Source organism: Lactuca saligna, chromosome 2 (genome assembly GCF_052625555.1).
Source record: "Lactuca saligna cultivar CGN05327 chromosome 2, ASM5262555v1, whole genome shotgun sequence".
NCBI lineage: Eukaryota > Viridiplantae > Streptophyta > Magnoliopsida > Asterales > Asteraceae > Lactuca > Lactuca saligna.
In genome coordinates, this window is record NC_136418.1 from 160,619,968 (window position 1) to 160,645,586 (window position 25,619).

The 25,619-nt window shown below is 32.0% G+C and overlaps 3 protein-coding genes across 3 annotated transcripts; 2 read left to right on the plus strand and 1 right to left on the minus strand.

Annotated features, from left to right (window-relative positions):
* Positions 1 to 535: 535 nt before the first annotated feature.
* On the plus strand, positions 536 to 2,078 carry LOC145032422 (aquaporin PIP2-2-like). Its single transcript, XM_078981229.1, has 4 exons — positions 536 to 934; positions 1,038 to 1,333; positions 1,623 to 1,763; positions 1,886 to 2,078. Exons 1-4 carry the CDS (start codon positions 634 to 636, stop codon positions 1,997 to 1,999), a joined length of 852 nt encoding a protein of 283 aa, XP_078837355.1. The 5' UTR covers positions 536 to 633; the 3' UTR covers positions 2,000 to 2,078.
* Positions 2,079 to 7,710: 5,632 nt separating this feature from the next.
* Positions 7,711 to 8,831, minus strand: LOC145032423 (zinc finger, C3HC4 type family protein). The gene is made up of 3 exons (XM_078981230.1): positions 8,671 to 8,831; positions 8,458 to 8,568; positions 7,711 to 7,995 (listed from the first exon to the last, which is right to left on the minus strand). The coding sequence occupies exons 1-3, from the start codon at positions 8,689 to 8,691 to the stop codon at positions 7,885 to 7,887; spliced, it is 243 nt and encodes an 80-aa protein (XP_078837356.1). The 5' UTR covers positions 8,692 to 8,831; the 3' UTR covers positions 7,711 to 7,884.
* Positions 8,832 to 9,985: 1,154 nt separating this feature from the next.
* Positions 9,986 to 12,971, plus strand: LOC145032425 (protein disulfide isomerase-like 1-4). Its single transcript, XM_078981231.1, has 11 exons — positions 9,986 to 10,667; positions 10,771 to 10,900; positions 11,033 to 11,198; positions 11,309 to 11,508; positions 11,612 to 11,698; positions 11,814 to 11,888; positions 11,966 to 12,034; positions 12,119 to 12,199; positions 12,293 to 12,427; positions 12,516 to 12,572; positions 12,658 to 12,971. Exons 1-11 carry the CDS (start codon positions 10,069 to 10,071, stop codon positions 12,799 to 12,801), a joined length of 1,743 nt encoding a protein of 580 aa, XP_078837357.1. The 5' UTR covers positions 9,986 to 10,068; the 3' UTR covers positions 12,802 to 12,971.
* The last annotated feature ends 12,648 nt before the right edge of the window (positions 12,972 to 25,619 follow it).

The following is a 25,619-nucleotide window of genomic DNA, read 5'->3' on the forward strand; positions in this document are numbered from 1 at the left end:
TATTATCCGTTGTTTCTCATACATAGCACTGGTTCAGTTTGCTATAAAATTTGTTTTTTATATAGAAAGATTTTGTTTCTCTGTTCTAAATTTGTTCTCAAGAGTATTTTGATCATAAACCCTTCCTCCGAGATCACCAAAAAAATAAAACCCAATATGTATATAATATTAAGTAAAAACCAAAATTAGTAATAATATTAAGAAAATAAAAGGAAATTGGCAAATTAGCAAATTAGGTTTGTAAAAAAAAGATGTTGGTTTGCAAAAAAAAAAAAAAAAAAAAAAAAAAAAAAAAAAAAAAAAAACCGATTCAATAAAAATTACATACCACAATAACCACTTCTACAATTTAGTCTATAGTTTACTAAGATTGAGCATCAGAAATTTATCATGTATAAAATAATCACTGAATTAAGAAATAAAATATTCTTTTATAAAACTTAAAAATTAAAAATTAAAAAAATAAAATAAAACATTTATCTACTCGAAATAATTCAACTCTATCTCCCTCACTATCCCCATAAATAGCAGGCTTTCAATACCACACATTTCACACCAAACACCTTACTCCTCTCTCCAAAAAGTAAAACCCCTACTACTACTCCTAGCTTACTGTTAATTGGATCGACAGCCATGACAAAAGACGTTGAAGTGGCGGAGCACCATGGCGGCAAAGACTACCATGACCCACCTCCGGCGCCCTTGATCGACGCCGAGGAGCTCACCAAGTGGTCTTTCTACAGAGCTGTCATCGCCGAATTCATTGCCACCCTCCTCTTCCTTTACGTGACCGTCTTAACAGTCATCGGCTACAAAAGCCAGACTGACCCGGACTTAGACCTTGATCAGTGCGGCGGCGTTGGCGTTCTCGGTATCGCATGGGCCTTCGGTGGCATGATCTTCATTCTCGTTTACTGCACCGCCGGAATCTCTGGTCGGTATATATAGATATTCATGCATATATATAATATCTCATATATGAATCCATCATTATAATTAAGTTATTGAGCTGATGATGAATGTAATTATGTACGCAGGAGGACACATTAACCCTGCGGTGACATTCGGGCTGTTCTTGGCAAGGAAGGTGTCGTTGATTAGGGCAGTGTTGTACATGATAGCACAGTGTTTGGGGGCAATCTGTGGTGTGGGTTTGGTGAAAGCTTTCCAAAGCTCCTACTACAACAGATACGGCGGTGGTGCCAACGAATTAGCCGACGGCTACAACAAAGGCACTGGCCTCGGTGCTGAGATCATCGGCACCTTTGTTCTTGTCTACACCGTCTTCTCCGCTACTGATCCTAAGAGAAGTGCTCGAGACTCTCACGTTCCTGTATGCATATATACATCCTCTTCTTTCTTAATTATCACCTAATATTAATCCATATGCTAAAGTTATTATGATCAATAAGTAGACAAATTAATTGCGCAAGAGAGAGGGACAAGGGAATAACTTTTTGGTAGAAAAATGACAAATCTTTTTCACCCACATATTTTTCTTTTTTTAAGCGTGTAGTAGTTGAGAAATGGGTGTTTATCATTATCTTCTATAGATTTATTTATTATTTAGAAATATAACAGTATTATAATAATATTTAATTAATTATTTTTGGTAAATGAAGGTATTGGCACCACTACCCATAGGGTTTGCAGTCTTCATGGTACACTTGGCCACTATCCCGATCACCGGCACCGGAATCAACCCAGCCAGAAGCTTCGGCGCTGCCGTGATTTACAACAACGAGAAGGCCTGGGACGACCAAGTATGGTTTTTTCTTTTCTTTTTTCATATCTCCATCTTGAAATTAAGCTGAAATTATGAAATAAACCATCTTTTTATATGTATTTTGTTATTAATTCATATGAAAATTTGAATTTTTTGCAGTGGATCTTCTGGGTTGGACCGTTTATCGGAGCGGCAATAGCTGCGTTTTACCACCAGTTTGTATTGAGAGCAGGAGCCATTAAAGCACTTGGTTCTTTCAGAAGCAATGCATAATCTGAAAGAAGGTTTATTCATCAATCATCATCATTCATCCAAGAAAATAAAACTGATCGATATGCATGGAGAACAAGAATTTCATTATTCGTTTGAGCGTGGTTTTCTGGTCATTGTAAATGGATGGATGTGACATATGAGTGTGGAAGTGTTCAATTGTAGATACTAATTTAATTTCTCTTTGAGGAATATCGCATATTGTATTTCGTTTTTTTTTTTTTTTTTTTTTTCTGAATCTTCAGTCATGTTTAATGTATGTGGTCTTTTTTATTATGCTATTTCAATAAATTGTAGGGTTTCTTTCATTTATGTCATTTTAATTTTATTTTCTAGTATTCTGTTAATTTGGTGGATATATGAATAAATTTAGGGTTTATTCATGGAAAGGTCCAGATTCAGAATACGTGGTTGTAACTGATGGGTCTTTATCGGGCTTTTCCAGCCATTTTTTGGACCCATGCCGACTAATAATGAATAATTTTAAAATAAAATATAATAAATCATTAAATAAGGTTAATTTAAAATATGACATATAAATTGACTTACCATTTTAAAGGTATTATAGTTTTAATTTGACTCTCTAAGTTTGTCGATTTTTCCATCTTATTTAAATACTGAATATTTATTTAAAAAAAATAATAATAAAAAAAATAAAAAATAAAACACACACACACACAATCAGCTTACACCTAATAGTCTATTGTGTGAGAGGTAAATAAGTTATCCAGAGTCCCTGTTAGGATCGGGTAACTAGTTTGTTAGCAATTAACAATTGGAGGAAAATTAACCTTTACAAGGTCATTGTTAAGTCTCGCGATTTACATGTTATTCTTTATATCAAACCCCAAAAATATCATTCCGTAACTAAGTATAATATATAAAATAAATGAATTTTGATAATGCTTTGAAGTTTTAAAAAATTATTTAAATATTATTTTTAAGAGTTATAGTATTTATTTCTAAACAATTTGACTTATGTAGTTTCACTAGGCTTTGTTACTTTAAGCATGTACGTTAAACTTAATGTGAATTACTTTGGTATTATTACAAATTTATATTTTTTTTTAATAAAGAACATATATACAATATTTATAACATATTTATTTAATTATAAATACATAATTTATTAAAGCACAATGCGTATAGCAAGTTATAACGTACATGTTTAATTATAAATATACTAGTAAAGGGTGTGTTTTAGTTGTAAAAAAAATTAATATTACATTAATGATTGATAAAAAAAATCTTGCTTTATGTATACGAGGTGTGAGAGTACAAGTATATTTGGTAGCAAGCTTTTGAAAAAAAATCATTTTTTTTCTAAATTAAATTAAAAAGAAAAATGTTTCGTTCAAAAGTACAACTTTAGAATTTTTTTTTTTTTACTTTATAATAAAGAAATAATTAATCCAAAAGTTACTTTAATTATCTTACTTTAATTATTTTTTATGAACTTTTATCTTTTTTATATATAATTTTATATATTTTAAATTGTTACAATTATATTTGTTAAACATTTACACAAAGAAAAATTAAATGGTCAACCATATATATATATAACTTTTTTTAGTTGTGAAGGAAATTAACTTCATTATCCATTAATTGAGTATATATTTTAAAACTAATTAGGTGGAACCTTCATTATCATGTTATTATTCAATAAAAAGATAATGTAAATAAATAATAAGTACCTTCAAAACAACTCAATATGAGATCTTGATCTTTGTTTATAGTCGTTGTGTCAGAGTGATGACAAACGCTTGTTAACAATTATTTGAATTAAAAATAGCCTGCCATTCAAATTATAACGCATTAAGTTGTTAATTTACATGATACCAAAAACTCCCTCCATATTAATTGGTTGAATGTACGCATTATTATTTTACTTTATTAGATGTTATATATGTTGAATAATAATTGTTCTGCATTTTATATAGTTTTAACTGCCATTTTCCATGTGATCATGACCTTACGAAGATATGATATTAGATTATCAAGATTATTTGTATTTTATTTTTCTGTATAACACTCGGTTGGATATCAGTGAAGATTTTTAAAACGATATGTGATAACAAGATCTAACTGAAATAGAGAACTGATATGTAATTTCATTAATAAAAAAAATATCTTTCATAATAATAAAAAAGATAATATAAATCATAAATTTTCAAATGGATTTTCTAAAATGTACTTAAAGACACAAATAAGAAATATTAATTGAAGTATTAATTATAAGGAATGTTACAATAATTAAATGTGATAAATATTAATTATAAATAATATATTTTATGATTAATGTGTTTTACATTTAGTTATGATAATATTACAATGTTTATCACATTTAGTTATAATAATATTTCTTATAATTAATAATTCAATTTATATTTATTTTTGGAGCACGTATTAGAAAATTTCATTTTCAAATAGTCATTTGAATTTGAAGACAAATAAATTTTTTATTATATTTTGTAAAACCTAATGTTTTCTTTAAATCGAAGTGTTTATAAAAACTTATATCTTTATTTATTTAGTCTACAAACTTACTAATAGAACCGATGAGAAGAATTGCTTTAATTTTCCTGATATTTGTAGAAAAAAAAAATTATTTTTTGGATTTTTATAAAATAATAAATTTTGTTTTTCAAATTTTTATGATTATGTTCAATTTATAAATAATCAAATTTTAAAAGCTTTAATTTTTTTTTTCAGTAAATTGAGAAAAGGAAAAGGAAACTATGGTCAAAAGACAAAGACTTGGAAACACAAAAATATGACAAGTGTCTCTAAAATTACTTATTTATTATATATAAATAAATAAAATAGAAGATTTATCAAATATTTTGATGTTACTTATTTGTCAAAGAATATCTATTTCATCAAAAATTGAACAAAAGTAGTCCATTTGAATCTAAAATAAAAATAAAACAATCGACAAAATAAAAATAAAGTAAAATTTAAGCAACAAATATCCGATATGTACATTGAAAGGAATGAATAGCAAAAAATTGATTTCGAGTATTATCAATTACACAAGCATTTGTCATCAAACAAAGCAATATACAGTAATATAAATAAAGAAATTAAAAGCAATCCCAAAGTGATGATAACGGTGAGTTGGCTATGAATGCTTGTGTGGTGGCATGTGTTGCCTTTATGTCACCTCTTCAATTTGTTGGGTGATTAACATCAATTATTTAACCAGTTTAGTTTGTTAGTTAAACCAAACATATGTGTCAGACCTCAAGGTTGGCAAAAAATATATATATGTATAATAGTAAGACGTTTCCAAGTAAAATATCTACATTTGAGTATTTATTTTGAGCGTATGTAAAAGTTCTTTTAGTGTAATTGTATATCTACATTTCAGGGTAAGTAATTAGTTAATAGGGGCCTAGACGTTTAATTGTTTCCATCCACCCATAAATAGTGGTAGTCGATTGTCTTGGGCGGGCTCGGTCAGTCGATCGATAAAAGGGTTTGGCTCTCATTAATCGAGCTTGAAGCTCATTAATCTCTAAAAATTGATAAAATTGTCAAAATAAGGCAACAAAAACTAATCGGGCTAGCCGGTCATGACAAATGACTTCGGGTTCCATAATGTTTGATCAAAAATATTTATTTTGTCGGTTCATGAAATTATTCGGTTTCTTTCTTTTATTTATATATATATATATATATATATATATATATATATATATATATATATATATATATATATATATATATATATATATATATATATATATATAGCAAATCTATGTAAGATGTTTTAGCCTTTTAGGATTATGGTAAGAATTCCATTTATTTGTTACTAAATGAAATATGATATTGATTAGCTCTGAAAATTGGGTTGGATTTGAATTGACGAGTCAAAATATATTGATCCATCCAACTCATATAATATAAAGCTTGACGGATTGGAAAAATAAACGCAATCCAAAACACATAACCCGTTGAAATATATAGGTTAACGGGTCAAAGAGTTGATGAGTCAGTTTTTGGTAATTTTTCACATGTTAAATTTATATAAATTACACATTTGTAAAATAATTAATAATTAACAATTTATATTGATTATATTGAAAAGAGCAACCAAATAAAAATCTAACATAATAAGTTAATAAGCAACATATTTGAAAAAAAAAAAAAAAGTTTCAAACATTGTATATTGATTATATACTATTAATTCATAAATAAAATGTTAATTTTTTTTAAATATAATAAATATATAATGAGGTTGACGAATTGACCCGCAAACCCAAACAAATAACTCAACCCAACCTAGGTTGATGGGTCAGAAATCTCAACCCAAACTCATTAACTTGCAAGTCAAGTTACAGATTAAGTGGAGAATTAACGCCCCTGGTTTTGATGAGGTACTTTTGTGGAATAATTGAAACCATGTGAGAAAAACAAGTTTTGCGGGATTGAAATTGTTTGTGTTGAAATCACTCTAGACAACCGGAAATTGATAACATGATCTTAGATCAAAACCAATGCAAAAGGGGACATAAAATCGTACACATTATTATAGTTGATGTGTGTATTTCATATTTACACAAACCCTATCTGCCTTTACTTCATTACTTCTACCATTCCATGTAGGTGAAAGTATTGCATAAACTTGTTAATTTTTAATCTCCATGGTTACGACCATTACTTCCATAACTAAAATTCATTTTACTTTTCAAGTATGTCCCTCTAAAACATTATCACTCATTGTTCTCGACTACCAACAACCAATTCATTTCAAACAATAACACCAAACAAGCACATACATCCAACAAGAACATATATGAACTACTTTCAATGATTTCAAATAATATTATACAAGCATTAGGAGGTATGGAGCATAGTCAAATGATGTTGGCATGGGGCTAAAAGAAGGAAGGCCATAATATTAATAATTACACACACATTCACTCTATTAAGCTTATCACCATTTTGCCCCTTCCAAGTCAAAAGTGCTCCTCCTTACACAATTTTACCAAAACCTTTCATCACCAATCCTGGGGCATACCATTAATAAGTAATTTTTTCCTATTAGAAAAGCTACATATTGATATAGGAAAGAGCAATCTGGGTATTATGGTCATTTTCCTAAGTCATCATTTTGTTCCCTCACTCACCCTTCTAAAGACATTTCACGTCACAAAAATTGATAGGCACCCAACCAAGAAAACCACTATATATGCCACCCAAATCCCAAATCCCATTAACAAAAAATCAAGAATGACATCAAGAATAATTACCATTCTAACCTTGCTCTTCTTCACTACTTCAAGAGCTCAAGATCGACCCCTTCATGGGCTCAATCAAAACCCAGTCATGGCTTTACCACCATCTGCTTATGAATTTTTCAACCCGATTCAAAACCCATGTCAAGAACAAGAATCTAACTGTTCACCTTTGCCTCTAGCAGCTACAGTTGAATCAAGCTTAGCAAATGAAAGCAGAGCAGAAAATGAGAAGCACAGGGGCAAATTTGGAAGTGCAGGCATTGCTGCCATAATTTCTAGTTTTGTATTTGTGGTTCTTCTCCTAGCTATGGGTGTCTACTATGTGGTAACACTGACCACTCGTCGAGCCAATTTGAGTAAAAAAAGTACAGTTATACCCTCAGCTCAATGTACCTAAGTTTTATGTTATTTTTCGCCTGGTGTTCTACATTTCTTCCTGAGTTATAAATGTTTTATGCATGTAATTATGAATTTCACAGAACGAATAATACAGATAGCAAAAGTCAGTTATGATGACACTGACAGGAAGTATAACAGTTGGCCTCAATGGAACAACTAACTCATAATGAAATTGAAACATGAGGCATTTGGATATGAAAGTATAACAATAACATCACCATAATTTGGTTGTGTAACTTATTAATTCTACCAGCGACGTGAGCTAAGAGCCTGGATAGCTGGTCCAAAAATCCGATCCACTGATTTGTTCCAATAGTGTCCAAACTCGATTTTCTTGCTATGAATATGCTCTTTCATCTGAGATCAATGTAAAAGTTTCAACCAATAAATGACAAAATCTAGACAAAAATATGATTCTCAAACCCCACACTTTCTTCTTAGATAAAGGCATGACATGGTAGGACAGTGTATTGGTTAATTGGTGGATTCTACAGGAGAAGGTCTGAGGAGAAATATGGGATTTTCATATTGAAAACTCTGGGGACCAAGGTGAGATAATTTTAAAGGGAGAATTCTCAAACTTCTGGCGACGATTCTTTGATGATTCTCTCTATTGGAGTATTAGTTAATCAGAACTACAAAGAAAAGCCATAATTCATCTAAATTATACAAAGCACTCTAATCAATCTTGTAAAGATTAATAACCTAGATTGCAATGTAAGCAAATCGTATCAAACCTACCGATTATGCAGAATCGCAATTCACAAACATAAAAACTAAAAATTGAAATAATTCCGACGAGAAACAATGTGAAATGACCTGAGATTTAGCAGGTTGATTCTGTGCGATCGTCTTGTAGATGTCTCTCCGTTGCTCAAAGATAACAGCTCCAGCGAATACACTTCCTAGGGCTGCGCCAAGTAGACGCTCCTACAATAACATCCACCGAACGAACCCTATAATTTATGCGTGTGCCTATAGACATAACAAATGTATATGAATGCACCTAGAAAGCAAAAGATTAAGAATCACCTGAGCAAGGATGCTGATCATTGTTTGTTTTGCCTCTAAACAATTGAATCGATCCTCTGATGAAGGCGGATTGCACTGCGTCTTCCTCTCAATTAACAAAGAACCGCATTTGGAATTGGGGGCAAATCGCGCTTTTGGTTTTCCGTAAAAATAAAAGGAGTTTCACTTAACCCCCTCACATTTTGATTTATTTCAATTAGCTGCCACAAAGCTTATCTGTGTAATAATATAACTCTATAAAAAACGTTAATTTATTAGACCAAAAAAACTGTCCTATAACTTATTTGACTTTCTCATATTTATCTGACCAAAAAACTCTCAAATAAAGTTATATCATGGATTTTTTTAGAGTTATAAAAAATAATATAAGATAAGGTTATAATACAAAATGGCCATATTTTTAATATTATTACAAAATGATAATTCCTTTCACAAATTGTTTTGTCTTAATATCACATCTTTGTTATCGTGAAATGATGTTATTACTTGAACAAATAATTTCATTTTCACGAAGTTGGGTAAAAATAAATATTAATGTAAACACAATTAGATACAATAAAATTCGTTAAAGTGTAATGCTCACAAATGTGAGACTACTCGCCCAATTAATCCTTGTGAATACAACTTTTATATATATATATATATATATATATATATATATATATATATATATATATATATATATATATATATATATATATATATATATATATATATATATATATATATATATAACCTCATCAAACTATGTCATTTTGCATTAAATTTTCAGTGCAATCATGCAAGGTTCTTAAACTTTATCCATAAACTTGATTTACTTCAAAAAAAAATTTGGAAATTCATCATTATATTTCTCCTACATCATTTCATTTGTAGCGGTAGGATATGAAACCTATCAGACGGTATTCAATACAAATACGTGATGTGAAAGAAAGATATTGGTGAAAATCCAAAGATTTTGGAAGTAATAAAGTTATAGGGTTGAAGTTTAAGAACCTTAGGCAATTACAATGTAAATATGATACAAACCGATGTAGTTTTATGGAGTTAGGTACCTAAGCTTATATAAAGTTGTTAGGTATATTCACTTTTCCCTATATATATATATATATATATATATATATATATATATATATATATATATATATATATATATATATATATATATATATATATATATATATATATATATATATATATATATTTGAGCAAGCTCGTTATTAACAATTAGTTAAAGGGCCTTACTGCAAAAGCAAACTATTGCATACATGACGTCATCATACGGCGTCGTCTGTTTTCCACTTTTCCCTCTATGCTACCCTTAAACCCTTTCCTGGATCTTAGAACTGTGTCCAGTGTGTCTGGATCCATTTCTACTCCGAGCTACTCAAGTCAACAATGGCGAATCAACTAGTCATCGTCTTCTTTCTCTCCACATTCCTCATCTTAGCTCACTTCACCTCACTTTCTCAATCTAAACAAACCAACCCCAGTGCCGGCGCCCTCGACGACGATGGCGAAGACCTTAGCTTTCTTGAAGAACCAGAGGATGGAACCACATCGACAGAACCCCTTCTCGACCCGGATCTTCCCGATTTTGACGAATTCTCCGGAGACGAAGACGATTTCGAAAACTACAACTACGAAGACGACGATTTTGAAGTACCCTCGCACGATTACAAGGAAGAAGACGACTTCTCCGAGTCGATTGATGATAAGGACGTTATTGTTTTGACTGAAAGCAACTTTACTGACTTTGTGGAGAGTAACCGTTTTGTGATGGTAGAGTTTTACGCTCCTTGGTGTGGTCATTGTAAAGCTCTCGCGCCAGAGTACGCCGCTGCAGCTACGGAGCTGAAAGGACAGCCGGTGGTGCTTGCTAAGGTTGATGCACAAGAGGAGAATGACCTAGCTGAGACTTATGAGGTGCAAGGATTTCCTACTGTTCTCTTTTTTGTTGATGGTGTTCACAAGCCTTACCTTGGCCAACGAACCAAGTAAGTCTCTCCTTCTCCACCTCAGTGTTTGAATCATGATTTCGTGTGGAGAAATTATGGGATCAATGTAGTTAATTTGCTTTTCTGGTGTTTTGCATTGCAGAGATGCTATTGTAACTTGGATAAAGAAAAAGACAGGACCTGCTGTGTATAACATAACAACTGCAGAAGATGCAGAGAAAGTGCTTACATCAGAGGACAAAGTTGTTTTGGCTTACCTCAACTCTTTGGTGGTATATTACAGCAACACTGCTTATATCTCGCGCCATTTACAGTTTTCTTGTAAATATTAAAGACAACTGCCATCTTTGAGGCTTTGTCCCTCGAATCAAAGTCATTTTCTTTATGAATTGTTCTGTTTACAGGGTCCTGAAAGCGATGAACTTGCTGCAGCTTCAAAGCTTGATGATGATGTTAACTTTTATCAAACTGTAGATCCTAATGTGGCCAAGCTTTTCCACATCAATCCTGATGTCAAACGCCCAGCTTTGGTCTTGTTAAAGAAGGATGCTGAGAAAGTCACCTATCATGGTCAGTTTCTTCACCTGTTTCTGCAATTAGCATCACCTTCATGTTCATGGTGTGATGATGGAACTAGTCTTTATCCCTTTTTTTGTGTTCATTCGCTCAATTTCATACAGATGGTCTGTTTGACAAATCTGCCATTAAGGAGTTTGTTTTTGCAAACAAACTTCCCCTGGTGACAACTTTTTCAAGAGAAAGTGCGACTTTGATTTTTGAAAGCCCAATAAAGAAACAGGTGTTGCTATTTGCAACTTCAAATGCTTCAACTAAGGTTTTCCCAACATTTGTGGATGCTGCAAAGTTATTTAAGGGGAAGGTATATGGAATGGAATTAGTAGTTTTGTAAATGTCAAAATCAACCCAAATAACAGATTCAAATATTCAATAACTCCACATTTTTTTTATTTGTTATCAAGCAGCTTATCTTTGTATATGTTGAATTGGACAATGAAGATGTTGGAAAGCCTGTTGGAGATTATTTTGGCATCACAGGAGATGCTCCACAAGTAAGGCACTTCTCCATTATCCATCTTTTTTTTTTTTTTTTTTTTTTTTTTTTTTTTTGTTTCTAACTTTTTGCAAAATAAAATGCAAATAATATGTACTGGATATTCTAACCAGGTCATCGGATATACCGGAAACGATGATGGGAAGAAATTCGTGTTTGACCAAGATTTGACCTTTGAAAACCTTAAGGTATTAAAATTAACAATGTAAGAATCCAATTGGGTGTTTCTTGATGTCTTAATGTCCTTTTTGTATCAAATTGCCAGGCTTTTGGGGAGGGATTTTTGGAAGAAAAGCTTAAAGCTTTCTATAAATCTGATTCAATTCCTGAGAATGTAAGTTGTTATTTTTTCGATTTTGGTTTCTATATATTTATTCTTAAGAGTGAGTTATAACTTTTTCTTTTGGGTGATTGTTAGAATGATGGTGATGTGAAGATAGTAGTTGGGAATAACTTCGATGATATTGTCTTGGATGAGTCAAAAGACGTTCTACTAGAGGTAAGATGGAATTAAAGCAGGAATGGAATGGTCTATTCCATCATGGAATGGAATCAGAAATTACAAATATAACCCATTTTTATCTATATGTAGATTTATGCACCATGGTGTGGGCATTGTCAAGCCCTAGAACCAACTTACAACAAACTTGCTAAACATTTACATGATATCGATTCTTTAGTAATAGCAAAGATGGATGGAACTACAAATGAACATCCAAAGGCAAAGGTACATTTTTTTTTAATTATTTGGATCTTTGAAGGTTTTAATCAAGTCCAAAACATGATTTCTGATTTTGGATTTTGGATTTTTGAAGGCTGAGGGGTACCCGACAATTCTTTTCTATCCAGCAGGAAACAAAACCGTTGATCCTGTAAGTGAAATTTTGGGAGAGAAATAATGCTTTATTATAATGATTTGATAATATGTGATTAATAAATTGCAAAAATGAATGGCAGATAACTGTAGATGTTGATAGAACAGTAGTGGCGTTGTACAAGTTCATGAAGAAACATGCTTCTGTACCTTTTAATCTCCAGAAACCTACTTACAATGATGCTAAAGAAAGCAGTGAAATTGACCAGAAAGATGAACTCAGATGATAATTTGTAGGTAAAGTATCAAATTTTTAATGTGTGGAAGATAGAATATTAAAGGTAAGATTTTTACTGAATTCAGGGAGTGTATACTATTATACTTAACACCTGTATACGAATGTTGTATTGGTAATGGATATAATAAGTATTTAGTATTTTTATTTTTTTTGAGGTTATATATGCACTTTTCAAGGAAAGTAGATTGTTGACTTGTGTGGGACCAAATAAGCTCAAAATATAGGAGAGCGTATACTCATATCAACATTGTGATCACCATGTCGCAAAAATCGACATTCGTAATATGTACTTGACAAAATTAAATGATTATTATTGGTCAGTGTGATATTCGATAATATATTGATGTGACGTGTAACATATAAAACAAAAGTTTATGGTAGTAACGGAAAATAAAACAAAAGGTCAGATACAATATGCCAAAACCATCAAATTTAGTTATATGATGTTTTATTTTCCCTTTTTATGGGGTATTATTTTATTTCGCAACTTTATATTTTTTTCAAAGGGAAAATGATTTTATGGATGATGAACTACCATTTTTGTACTTTTTAATAATTTTTCTTTTTTTTTCGGTACGTGATTTATTATTAAACTTACATTTGTTGTTGAATAAATACCATTTTAGACATGATGTTACCGTTAAACTCATTTTTTTAGAAACTTTATTAGAATTAGCAAGAACCATGCAAAATAAAAGAGATTAATTACATGGAGGGAATAACAAGTTTGGGATCTTGTAAACAAGCCCCTTTCTTCGTGAATCGTGCAAAATTAGTAACCTCCTTCGTTGAAGGATGAAATTGTATTGTGGGAATATGACATTGAATCGATTGGAGATTTGAAGGAGTGTGAATAGATTGGAGGTTTAAATCAATTTTGTTGTTGGGGGAAGTTGATTTTAGATTGGTTTATTGGTGGTGAATGGTGGAGATGGGCAGTTGACATCGCAGATGGTGGTGATTGAAGGCGGTGGTTTGTGCTTTTTGCTTGAGATGGGTGGCGGGTTTTATAAAAGTTGCGTACTTATGACAAAATAAAACATATTAAATTTATAAATTTTGGCATTTAATTATGGGATATATACAGTAAAGTCCCAATATTTTCATCGATTTGACAAGAAAGTTCTAAACTTTATTTTTTTGACAGTAAAGTCCAAATTACCGGCACTTTTTGACACTTTTACCCTGTTTTCCCGGTTAGCCGGTAATTAGGACTTTTTTGTCAACAAAATAAAGTTTAGGGCTTTCTTGTCAAATCGTCAATTAGGATTTTACTGTCAAAAAAATAAAGTTTAGGACTTTTTTGTCAAATCGTTGAAAATATTAGGACTTTAGTGTATATATACTTTTTTTGGTTAGAAATTTAAAGGTATGATACTCTTTAAGCATAAGAGTTATTGAAACATTCTCTAATCAGTTAGATCTTATTGAAATCTTTTACGTTTGCTTCTTGTTAAATCGTTTTTTTAATCTCAACAAACCGACATTGAAAAAATTGAGATAATCAAGAAAGAAAGAAATAACCAGGGTTGTGTTGGCTTTTTTCCAGTCTCAAAAATGGAGAAATTAGAAACCTAAAAAGACAAAAGTGTCCTGGCTTTATACAAACACAAACAACACGTGCCTAGTCAAAAGGGTGTGAATGCGGAGATTGGAAAGAAAGGCAATTTCGTTTTTTTTCGGTTTCTAATTTCTCCATTTTTGGGGCTGCAAAAAGCCAACACAACCCTGGTTATTTCTTTCTTTCTTGATTATCTCAATTTTTTTCAATGTCGGTTTGTTGAGATTAAAAAAACGATTTAACAAGAAACAAACGTAAAAGATTTCAATAGGATCTAACTGATTAGAGAATGTTTCAATAACTCTTATGCTTAAAGAGTATCATACCATTAAATTTCTAACCAAAAAAAGTATATATACACTAAAGTAGGGATGAGATTTAGAACCGGAAACCCGGACCGGAACCGGAATTGGACCGGAACCGGAACCGTTAGAACCGGAATATATAAAACAGGTTCCGGTTCCGGGTTTAAAAATTGGCTTTATCCGGGTTCCGGGTAATCCGGGTTTGGGTCCATCGGGTCCGGGTAAAACGAGTCTAAAAACCGGAACCGGTGTTTGGAACCGGAACCACTTTTAGGGCCGGAACCGATTTTTGTGAAACGTTTAAAAGATGCATATTTCATTCGTTTCAACTCCGATTGACATGCGGGTTTTTCCAACATGTAGTTTAGAGTTTGTACATGTTTTTAGACTATAAATTTGCCATTTTTAGTTTAATATTCATTGACTTACAGTCCCCCAAAGCCGAGATATCAAAGCTGGAAGTTTTTAGTTTTTTTGTTTTTCGGTGAAAGTTTTAAAACATGCATATCTAATTCGTTTGAAGTCGGATTGATATGTGGTTTTTTGCAACTTGTAGTTTACAGTTTGTACATGAGTTTAGACTTTAATTTTGTCATTTTTGGTTTAACATTCAATGATTTACAGTCCTCCAAATTCGGGATATCAAAATTGAAAATTTTCAACTTTTCAGCATTTTGTTTTTGTACTTTGTATTATGTGAAAATATTAACACATGCATATCTCATTCGTTTAAAGTCGGATTGACAAGCGGTTTTTTCCAGAGTGTATTTTAGAGTTTGTACATGATTTTAGACTATAATTTTGTTAATTTTAGTTTCTTATTCAATGAGTTACAGTCCCCCAAAGTCGGGATATCAATATGAAAATTTTCAAAGTTTAATCCGCTAAGTAGTAAGTAATTACCAAAAAATTCTTGTTTTTCCGGGTTTTCCGGTTCTAAACCCACTTTATCCGGTTCCAACCTACCCACTTTATTGTTTCCGGGTTTTCCGGTTCTAGACCCACTTTACCCGGAACCGTACCCGGAACCGAACCGGAACCGATTCCTATATACCGGTCCAGTTTCCGGTTCTACAAAATCCCATTAACCGGTTCCGGGTTTTCCGGGTCCGGGTCCATCCGGTCCGGGTTTGGACCCACTTTCATCCCTACACTAAAGTCCTAATATTTTCAACGATTTGACAAAAAGTCATAAACTTTATTTTTTTTTTACAGTAAAGTCCTAATTGACGATTTGACAAGAAAGTCCTAAACTTTATTTTGTTGACAAAAAAGTCCTAATTACCGACTAACCGGGAAAAAATAGTAAAAGTGTCAAAAAGTACCGGTAATTTGGATTTTACTGGCAAAAAAATAAAGTTTTGGACTTTCTTGTCAAATCGATGAAAATATTGGGACTTTACTGTATATATCCCTTTAATTATTTGAATATGGATTAATTGCAAACAAAATGTGATATGATCGAAGACTTATGAGAGCCATTCATATATAAACAAGACCAGGCTAAAATCGGATGAAATTGGCTCATCTTTAAATGACCTAAACTTTTGTTATGTCATGAGTTTTAAGGTTCATCTTATATATGGACAGAAAGCTCTCAATAGACATGAGCTTTTGAAAAAAAAAAAAAAAAAAAGGTGTCCATGAACACATTGTGATCAAGTAAGTTCTCCCTTGAAGCAAGTGTATAAAAGAACACATCCATGTAAGTTATATACCAAATCCTATATTTTTTTTTAATCACAACAATCCTAATCGAAATAGTATGTGAAATGGTGTGACCGTTAGACGGAGGGGATGTCCATTATAAATGGATTCTTACAAACTCTTTATTTCCAGTTTAAAAATTAAGAAAAATAAGATCATCAAGATTCATTAAGAAACCTTAATACATGAAATGAAAAAAAAAAAATTGTGAACTTTTGAATGCACCACATACTAATGCAAGTCAAATGAAGCAAAAGAATAACACTAAAAGAAATAAAGATGTGAAACACGTTATTTTTGATGAAATTTACTTATGTTATATCCATAAATAAGGCAAAAAGAAAAAATAACCCTAAAAGAAAATCCTATATTGTTTTAACAAATTAAAAATATATATATTATAATTAGAGTATTTAATAGTTAGAACAAACGGTATGAATACCCGGAGTCCAGTTAAGAAGTTGCATCCAATCTCTCATTTCGAAAACAAAATTCCAGTCGCTTCATTTTCTCTCAATAACTTTTACTTCGTCTCAAACTTTCCATAAACCCTAATCATCATCATCAACAACAAACCCTACAACAATGGCGTCCAACAAGCTTCTTCACATCTTGATCGCTTTCGCGCTTCTTTTTTCAAGCACAACGTTATCTTTGGATTCCACTGAAGACCCGGAAACTTCAACCATTCCAGAGCAAGACACCGGTGCAGATGACTCGTTGTCATTCCCCTCGCCTTCTCCTTCAATCGACTACCCATACATGTCTCCACCTGCAGATTTGGCTCCAACGCTCGCTTCCTCGCCGTCATTCGGCATGTCCCCTGCTCCGGAACCAGAAGAGGCTAGGAATACCACCGCCGCTAATGTAGAGAGTGAAAACCCGGTGGATTCTTCGTCAAAAGGGATGAGCGGCGGGAAGAAAGCAGGGATTTCGATCGGAGTTATCGCCGCTGTGTGTGTTGTTGGATTCGGAGGAATGCTGTACAAGAAACGGAAACAGAATATTCATCGAGCGCAATTAGGTTATATCGCCAGAGAGGATTTCATCTAAGAGATGTTGATTGAAGTTGAAGACGTTATCGCATACCAGATCTTGATCTCTACAAAAGGTATCACTCATATGATTGAATGTAATGGTGTAAAAGTTTGTGATTCATTCGTTTGATTCTTTATCATCTAATAACAGTTTCTTTAGTCTGTAGATCATGTTGTTTTTGTGTATTAACTTCTTTCAATTGTTTGTTTACAACAATTCATTCGCCATGGTTTCTAATAAGAATCTTTCAAGCTTTTCTTTTATCTTCATCTTCTTGTGCATAGCTGACATTACATAATCAGTAATTTAGTATATACCTTCTTTGTCAAACTTTTTCAAAAGGCGCAATATCACAATTTTATTCAAATTCCTGCATTAAATATCATGAATCTGTTTAAATTACGCTTCTGTTTTTCAATATATTTTCCACATTAATATTAAATTAATTATGTTTTCTCATCTTTTATGGTTTAAAAACACTATCAATCTTGTAATTTAATTTGGATATATAGACTAGATTAATGTAATAAGAATATACCAACCCTTTACATATTTGTTATTTTTATTTTTTCCACCTAACTTCTTTTATGTTTAACTTTAATATTTTTGAAAATTATTTATTGTCCAATGTATACTTCTTTTTTCTCTTATTTCTTAATTAGTGATTTATCTATAATGAAAAATATACAAATGACGTACTTTTTTTGGTTATAAAGTTGTTAAAAAATAAAAACCCATCTCTTGTTGACCAAGTTTCTAACATCATCTACAAAATGCATGGCAAACACCCTTTGAAAATCATTTTAAATGTCAAATCATCCTAAACATTTAAGTAGTGTTAGATCTAGGGTATATTTGTCAAAAACGAGTTCGTGATCGAAAACGAATTATTTTTTTTCTCTACTTTTATAAAAATATGTTAGACGAAAATATTTGTAAGGTGTTGACGTAAAAAAGAAAGACCAAAATCACTTAAAAAGTTAAAAAGTCATAAAAGTTATTTATTTGAAGTAGGTTTTTGATTATAAGTTTTTTGTTTAAAATAAAAATTTTAATGTCTTAATTTCAAACGCAAGGTTTTTTTTTAGTAGTTTGAATTGTTTTTCTTAAAAGGTTGATGCCAAACATATGTTAGACACTTAGTATACACCATTTTTGTAATCTTTTAGAGATATATTAACTAGATGTAAAAACATACGAGGATTTGATAAAACAAAAAATTAAATATAAAAGTTTAAATAAAATTTTATTTAAATTTAAAATTTTAGATGTGAAATTTAAATTTATAAGGAAACATATTAAATACTATGAGTACTAATATTGTAATTTATTGGTTATTTTGAATTAAGACAATTATTAATTGAAATGTAAATATGATGTTAAAAAAAATCATTATTCAAAAATACCAAAAAATAACATATGTCCAAGTTAATGAAAAAGTGATATGTATCAGAATTAATTTCATTTATTAGGAGGGATTAAAATCGTCATCACATGGCATGCTAAGTGGTTTATGGGTTTCGGTCACTATTCTGTTTCAGTTTTATAATGCAAAAAAAAAAAAAATGTTTTTCTATTAAGATGTAAAGACTATAAAAATAAATGCAACTGTTATTGTATTGATGTCATTTAGGGATGAGCGTGGGACGTAACGGGTACCAACCCGTACCGTTTTCAATTTTCCGAATACCGAATTTGATCGAAAGTTAATCCCGAGTACCGAACTGAATTATCATCACCGGTACCGGTACCGGGAATGATATCGGTACTCGGTACTAGTACCGGTACCGGCGGTACCAATTTCCGAATTTTATGTATTTGGAGTATCAAGTACCGTCTTATATTTTTAAATTCGGTACCGGTACGGGATCGAGATTTGAGACAAACTGCTCATCCCTAATGTCATTACTAAAAGATCATATGTGTTGATTATATTTTATATTTTATACGTTTACTTAAATAATTTATAGTATATTTGCATCTCCATATCCGAATTCATTAACGTGAGTGCCTGCAATTTTTATTAAAGGTTACAACTTCAGTCTTTATCAATTTTTACCAAAAGATCATGGTGTCGATAGTTTATTAAAGGTTACAACTTCAGTCTTTATCAATTTTTTACGAACATGGTCCCTGCAATTTTTATTTCTTGCATTGTTGATCCCTATGGTTTCATTTTTATTACAAATTTGATTAAAAAATTACAATTTTACCCTTCATTATCTTTTTATTGAGTTTTATTAACTACTTTTATAACTATCTAAATAAGAAAATCAAAACAATATATCTCTAACCCTAGCCACCCCAAATCATCCCTTAGATAAAACTCACCGTCCCTTTTATTCTCAGATTTCAGGTCATTGATCATCCACCTCCTTATCTCTTTATCTTCTCTAATGGTTGTTAACCAATGTATGATTTCCTAAACTAGCACCACCTACGTCATTGATGAAACCTCTCCTGTAATGGACAAAGACCAGCTAAACCTAGTCGCTTCTAGTTGATTCTTCGCTCATCGGAAAAGGTTTTGGAATTCTCAAATGGCAGTTTGCATTTGTCTTTCCAGAGGCCGACACCATTGCTTTGTTGTTAAAATCATAACTGAAAGTAGATTTTCTCTAAGAAATGGGGAAGTGGAAACCGAAACTAAACTCCGGAAGAAATGACAGTGAAAATGAAATAAGAACTTCACTGTTACCATCACCACTAACGGAACAAAACAACAACGACATCTCCTCTTGAAACAGGATGGAAGTAGGAATAATGTCGATTTCTCCAAAACGAAAGAACCTAATGGGAATCATCATCAAAAGTAGGATTTCAACAATAAATAAATTAAACTGAAAGCTAAGTTGACACACAAGTGTCAAAAGGGTGTGATTCCTTGTCGGGGAAAACAGATTTTAGGTAGCTTAATGATTTTGATCGAAGGTATTCAACTAGTAAGTTGTTGGCAATCAATGGATGAGGTTGTGACATTTGATGAGTAATGAGGTGTGTTTGGTTCATGTTGATGTTGTAAGGAAGGTTTATCATCAATGGATGAGAGGGGACGCATCAAGCATAGGCGGTCCCTATGTGCTTGTTTTTCGATCCAAAAAGAAAGAAAAAAGATAGTGAAAAGAGAGAAAAACAAGAAGGGGTAAAGATTGAGAGAGAAGTGGGTTAGGTGGCCCAATCAACTTTATTATTATTATTTTTTTGTTAAAATTAATTAGAAATAATATAAAAAAAATCTAAAAGAAATAGAAAGGATAAAAAGATCATTCCATATGGTCTAGGACCAACCTTGCAAGTTTAGAAACCATAGAGACCATTTGTATCAAGAAAAATTAACATAGTTGTGATCTTTGGTAAATCACATGGACCATTTATGTAATTTATCGTATGGGTGTCTAATATAGACTAAATATTTAAAACCAGGATTATCATTTTAATAATTGACCTTTTAACAAAGAATCAACTATCTTTAAAACCGTAAGTTATCAAAAATTACAATATATATATATATATATATATATATATATATATATATATATATATATATGTATATATATATATATATATATATATATATATATATATATATATATATATGTATATCAAACTCAATTTTCAAACCCCAAAAGGGTGCAATTCAAAATCATTGAACTTTATCAAACTCATTTTAATATTTGGGTTCATCAACGCACCGACATCATGCATGGATCTCATTAATCAGGTGTGCAGGAAAATATTGGACAGATCGGTGATTCTATTTGATATTTTGGTCTATTCTAAGACCAAAGAGCATCATGATGAGCATTTGAGAGAGATTCCCAATACCTTAAGGAGCAAAATACTTTTTACGAAGTTCTCCAAATGCGAGTTTTAGTTGCATGAGGTGCAGTATTTGGATCACCTTGTTAACCATTATGGAATTTTAGTCGACCCGGCCAAGATCGTGGTTATAATGTCGGCAAGATAGGGCTAGATGATTAAAAAATAATAGGATAATTATTCATCATGGTTATAAATAGATGTTTTTGATAGAAGTATATTTAGGATAAATAACTTAAACAAAAGTTGTAGTAATCGTTAAACCGAGAGCATATATATATATATATATATATATATATATATATATATATATATATATATATATATATATACAGAGAGAGAGAGAGAGAGAGAACATCCAAATCTAACTTCATATGAGGAAGTCATCATTTTTTGAAGTTTCAGTACTGTATGCGACACAAAAACCGAAATTCAAATATGTCCATGGTTAGGAAAAACAATATAAAATAGAGTTGAAGATCTCATGAATATGAGTTTGTCGATATAAAGACGGTCAAGAATGGATGTCGTATGAAATAGCTATGATTTTTATACGGACTTTAACAATCTAAGCCTGTTAAAAATATAACATTAAAAATAAAGTGAGAATTAGCTGACAGAGTGTAAATGAAATTTGTAGATCTCGTCGATAGCTACATGTTGATATAAAGAACATCAAAAAATGAAGTTTGTAAAAAGAAGATACAATTTTTCAAAGTTTTTAAATTTCGGGCGCATCTGAGCACGAGCAGTGCGCAATGCGCACTAACAAGCGGGCATGAACCAGCATAAAGATGACACGTGTCACAAGGTGGGTGGATTGACGTGGCTGGAGTGCATGGCGCGCACCTCTAAAGGCATGGCGTGCATATGCAAAATTCAAGCTATAAATTTCCCCCATTCACTCTCCATATATTCCAATCTCCTCTCTCTCTCTCTCTCAAATTTCTACACATTTGGTTTGAAAATCTTCTAGTATTTAGGGTATTTGGGTTAGCTTGAAGGTCTCTGAGATCCCGACAATTATAAGCTCTCAGGTTGGAGTTTTGCCAGTGCACTCTCTCGGTTTTCGCAAAAATAATTGTTAGTTAAGTGATGTGTGTAAAACCAACTAGTTTTAATCCTACTAACTTAAACACAAAGACAAACACACGAAAGGCAGTGTACCTATCGATTAGCAGTTTAGTTCAGGTAAGTAGGGTATCGAACACAGGAAACGGTAAACAATTAAAATAGATGCTAATATTATCTAAATAAAACAAATAATAGAAAGGGGGTTTTCTCTAGTTTTGCAAGACTAGAAACATAAACAATTAACTAAAACTTAAACTAAGAAACTAAGAGCTAAGCAAATAAAAATCAACTAAATTCAATAATAAAGAGGACTTCTGTTTAGGTTCGACTCATTTGTTCCCATGGATGATTTCAATGTATCAGATTAATTCTTCATTGGCTACCGACTAAGATGATTAGTTTCACGTTTGCTATTACTAATCCTTAGGAAACAAATTAACTCAAGCAGTGGCCAGTTATCTAAATTAACGAATTTCCTAGTTATTGATTCGGGTTAAATAAGACTTGTAATGGTTAATTAAATTGGCCTTCAATTAACCTCTTGCTGATGTTCATCAAACAATCTCACACATTAACTTACCTATCTTCTAGTTAATTCTAGTTTCACATTCGTTATTCCTAGACATACAACTATGTGGTCACAAAATCATATGAAATTAATAACTAAGAGATGTTCATACAACTTAATTACTAATTTATTAATAGAAGAATAGTTATTGTTAACACATAAGGTTCTTTAACAAGCTTAATAAAACATAATCACCAATTAAAATTAATCCTAATCAAATAATCAATCCATGTTCACAAATTCATCTACCTAAACAGAAGTTATGAGTTTTTAGCTCATGATTACAGCAGAAACAAGCACAAAAACGAAATCAATTGGTAAAAACATAGTTCAAATAAGAGATTAGGTAAGAGTAAACTTGATTTTGACTTGATTCTCCTTAAAATTGAATGTAGGGTTGATTCCCTTGCTTCCCACGCTCCAACAACACCTTTAGGCGACAATTGGCCTCCAAGGGTTCATCTATCTGCTAGGGTATCGATCTGAAAGTCCCTTTATATAGATTTTTACAAAACAGGGGCTACTCGGCGAGTCCATCACTTAAAACCCGTGTACGGCAAGTCAGCGCGTCCAGAATCGCGAAACTTCTGACCAACTCGGCGAGTAATCGACCCTACTCGCCGAGTACGTTTTGATTCAACATTTTCTCAAAACACGAAAGTTGTCCGAAATTGTGTCTACTTTTCAGAACATTTTGAATCTCATCAATCGGAGTTACGATTCATGAGATATGGCCAAAACACTGACGAGGGGTCAAGCTGTCCAGCAGCATCCTTCTTTCTTCAAAATCCAAGATCCAAGCGTCCAATCGCTAGTTCCGCTTCCTTTTCCATCCGAGCATGTCATCATTGCTGAAAAATTAAATTCTAAACTAATTAAACACCTTTTGTTCATTAAATGAGACAAAAACAACATAAAGTATTAAGATAATGCATGAAGTTTATAACTAAATATGCTCATATCATTAAGCTACACTTATTTTATTTTCAAGTGTAACTCATATTTATGCTCATAGTCGTTATTATAAACCTATAAATAAGATTTATCAGTGATTCCAATTCATTATATTGATTGATCTACTTACGAGAATGATGTTTAGGTTGGATTTAGTGAGGTGTTTAAAGTAGGGTTTCCAAACATTATACTCTGTATACCTAATGGACCATATCTCTGATATGATCTTACCTGGTTATTCCTTACTTTATAGATCTTGATGTAGACATTGGGATTAGTGAGGAATTTATACTATTATTAGCCACCATGAATATTAGACTAACACTTAGTATTAATCATATTTAGGTCATGTTAAAGGAAAGGCTAAGGTGTTAGGCGAAGCTTTGCCCAAATCACCAATCATCCATCTAAGTTAGGTAAGTGCATAATCCCTTTCATGAACATGATTTCAATACAAGTATTAATTAAGTATTAAATATATGTTAGAAAGTTTATATGTGAGCTTTGCTTAATGCTTGGTCTATGGGTTAGAAATGTATTCGAGGATATACGATATGCAAACCAGATATGGTTCTATATATCTTAAAAGATATATATATATATATATATATATATATATATATATATATATATATATATATATATATATTATTACATGATAAAAATAATAGAAATATTATTAGAAAAAAGAATAAAAGTATATTGATGCCTAAATACTCTGTGCTAAATATACATTGAAATGGTATAGTGTTGTCTAAACAAAGTTGGTATTGGGAGCTTGGTAGTTTTGACGTTAATGAGATAAGACTTATTATAGATGTCTATTTCAATTAAGTTTGATATTGGGTAATCTCGTTCGGATAATGTGTGTAAGTTAGGAACGTAGAGTAGGGTTCTGCTCCATGACACTTTCAGGTGCCAATGGTATGAAATACGTACCAAAGTACAAATCGTATTCATGTTTGGATGACCATAAATGATGGGTCCACATCAGGCAACTATAATGGTATGTCTGGTTATCTCTCATAGTAAGATAACAACACTTGATCATTCTAGACGGTCTTGTGAATTACGTTGCTAATGTGGGTTCATAACCCACAGACGTAGATGAAATGGGATACCATATTCATTAAATACTCTGATGGCACGGGGTGGGCGATCTTGAGTTTCAGGTGTAGGATCTTATGCTTCTGAAGGTGTCACATTGGAAATTTTTCATCCGGTATTGAAGAGGGGCAAGTTAGGCCCCATATTCATTGGACCCTTTAGGGTTGTCACTCAGGTGGGCAAGGTTGAGTAACATTTAGATCTACCCACCGAGCTTATCTAGATTCACAACATATTACATGTCTCTCGGTTACGGAAGTGTTTGGCGAATGATTCCGCCGTAGGTTCCTTGAATGACATTCAGGTTGATGAGCGCTTGAACTATGTGGAGAGACCAATTGCTATTTTAGACAGGAAGACGAAGACCTTGCACAACAAGGTGGTGGGTTTCGAGGATGAAATCTGATTCAAGTAGGATAGAGTTGTAACGCCCAATTTCAAGTATGAATTTCAATTGATTGATTTTAGGAAATGTGGGTGGCCACGATGTGGCAATCCTGCATGAAACGCTTGTTTCATTTGGACACCACGAAGTGCCCATGCAATGGCCACGACATGGTGGCGATAGATGTATAAACCCTAATTTTTGGGCTCAAGGCCCTATTTAAAGGAATTAATGGCTAGGGTTTCCTCCATCCTCAACCTCCATCACCTCCAAAAGTGTTATCGATCAA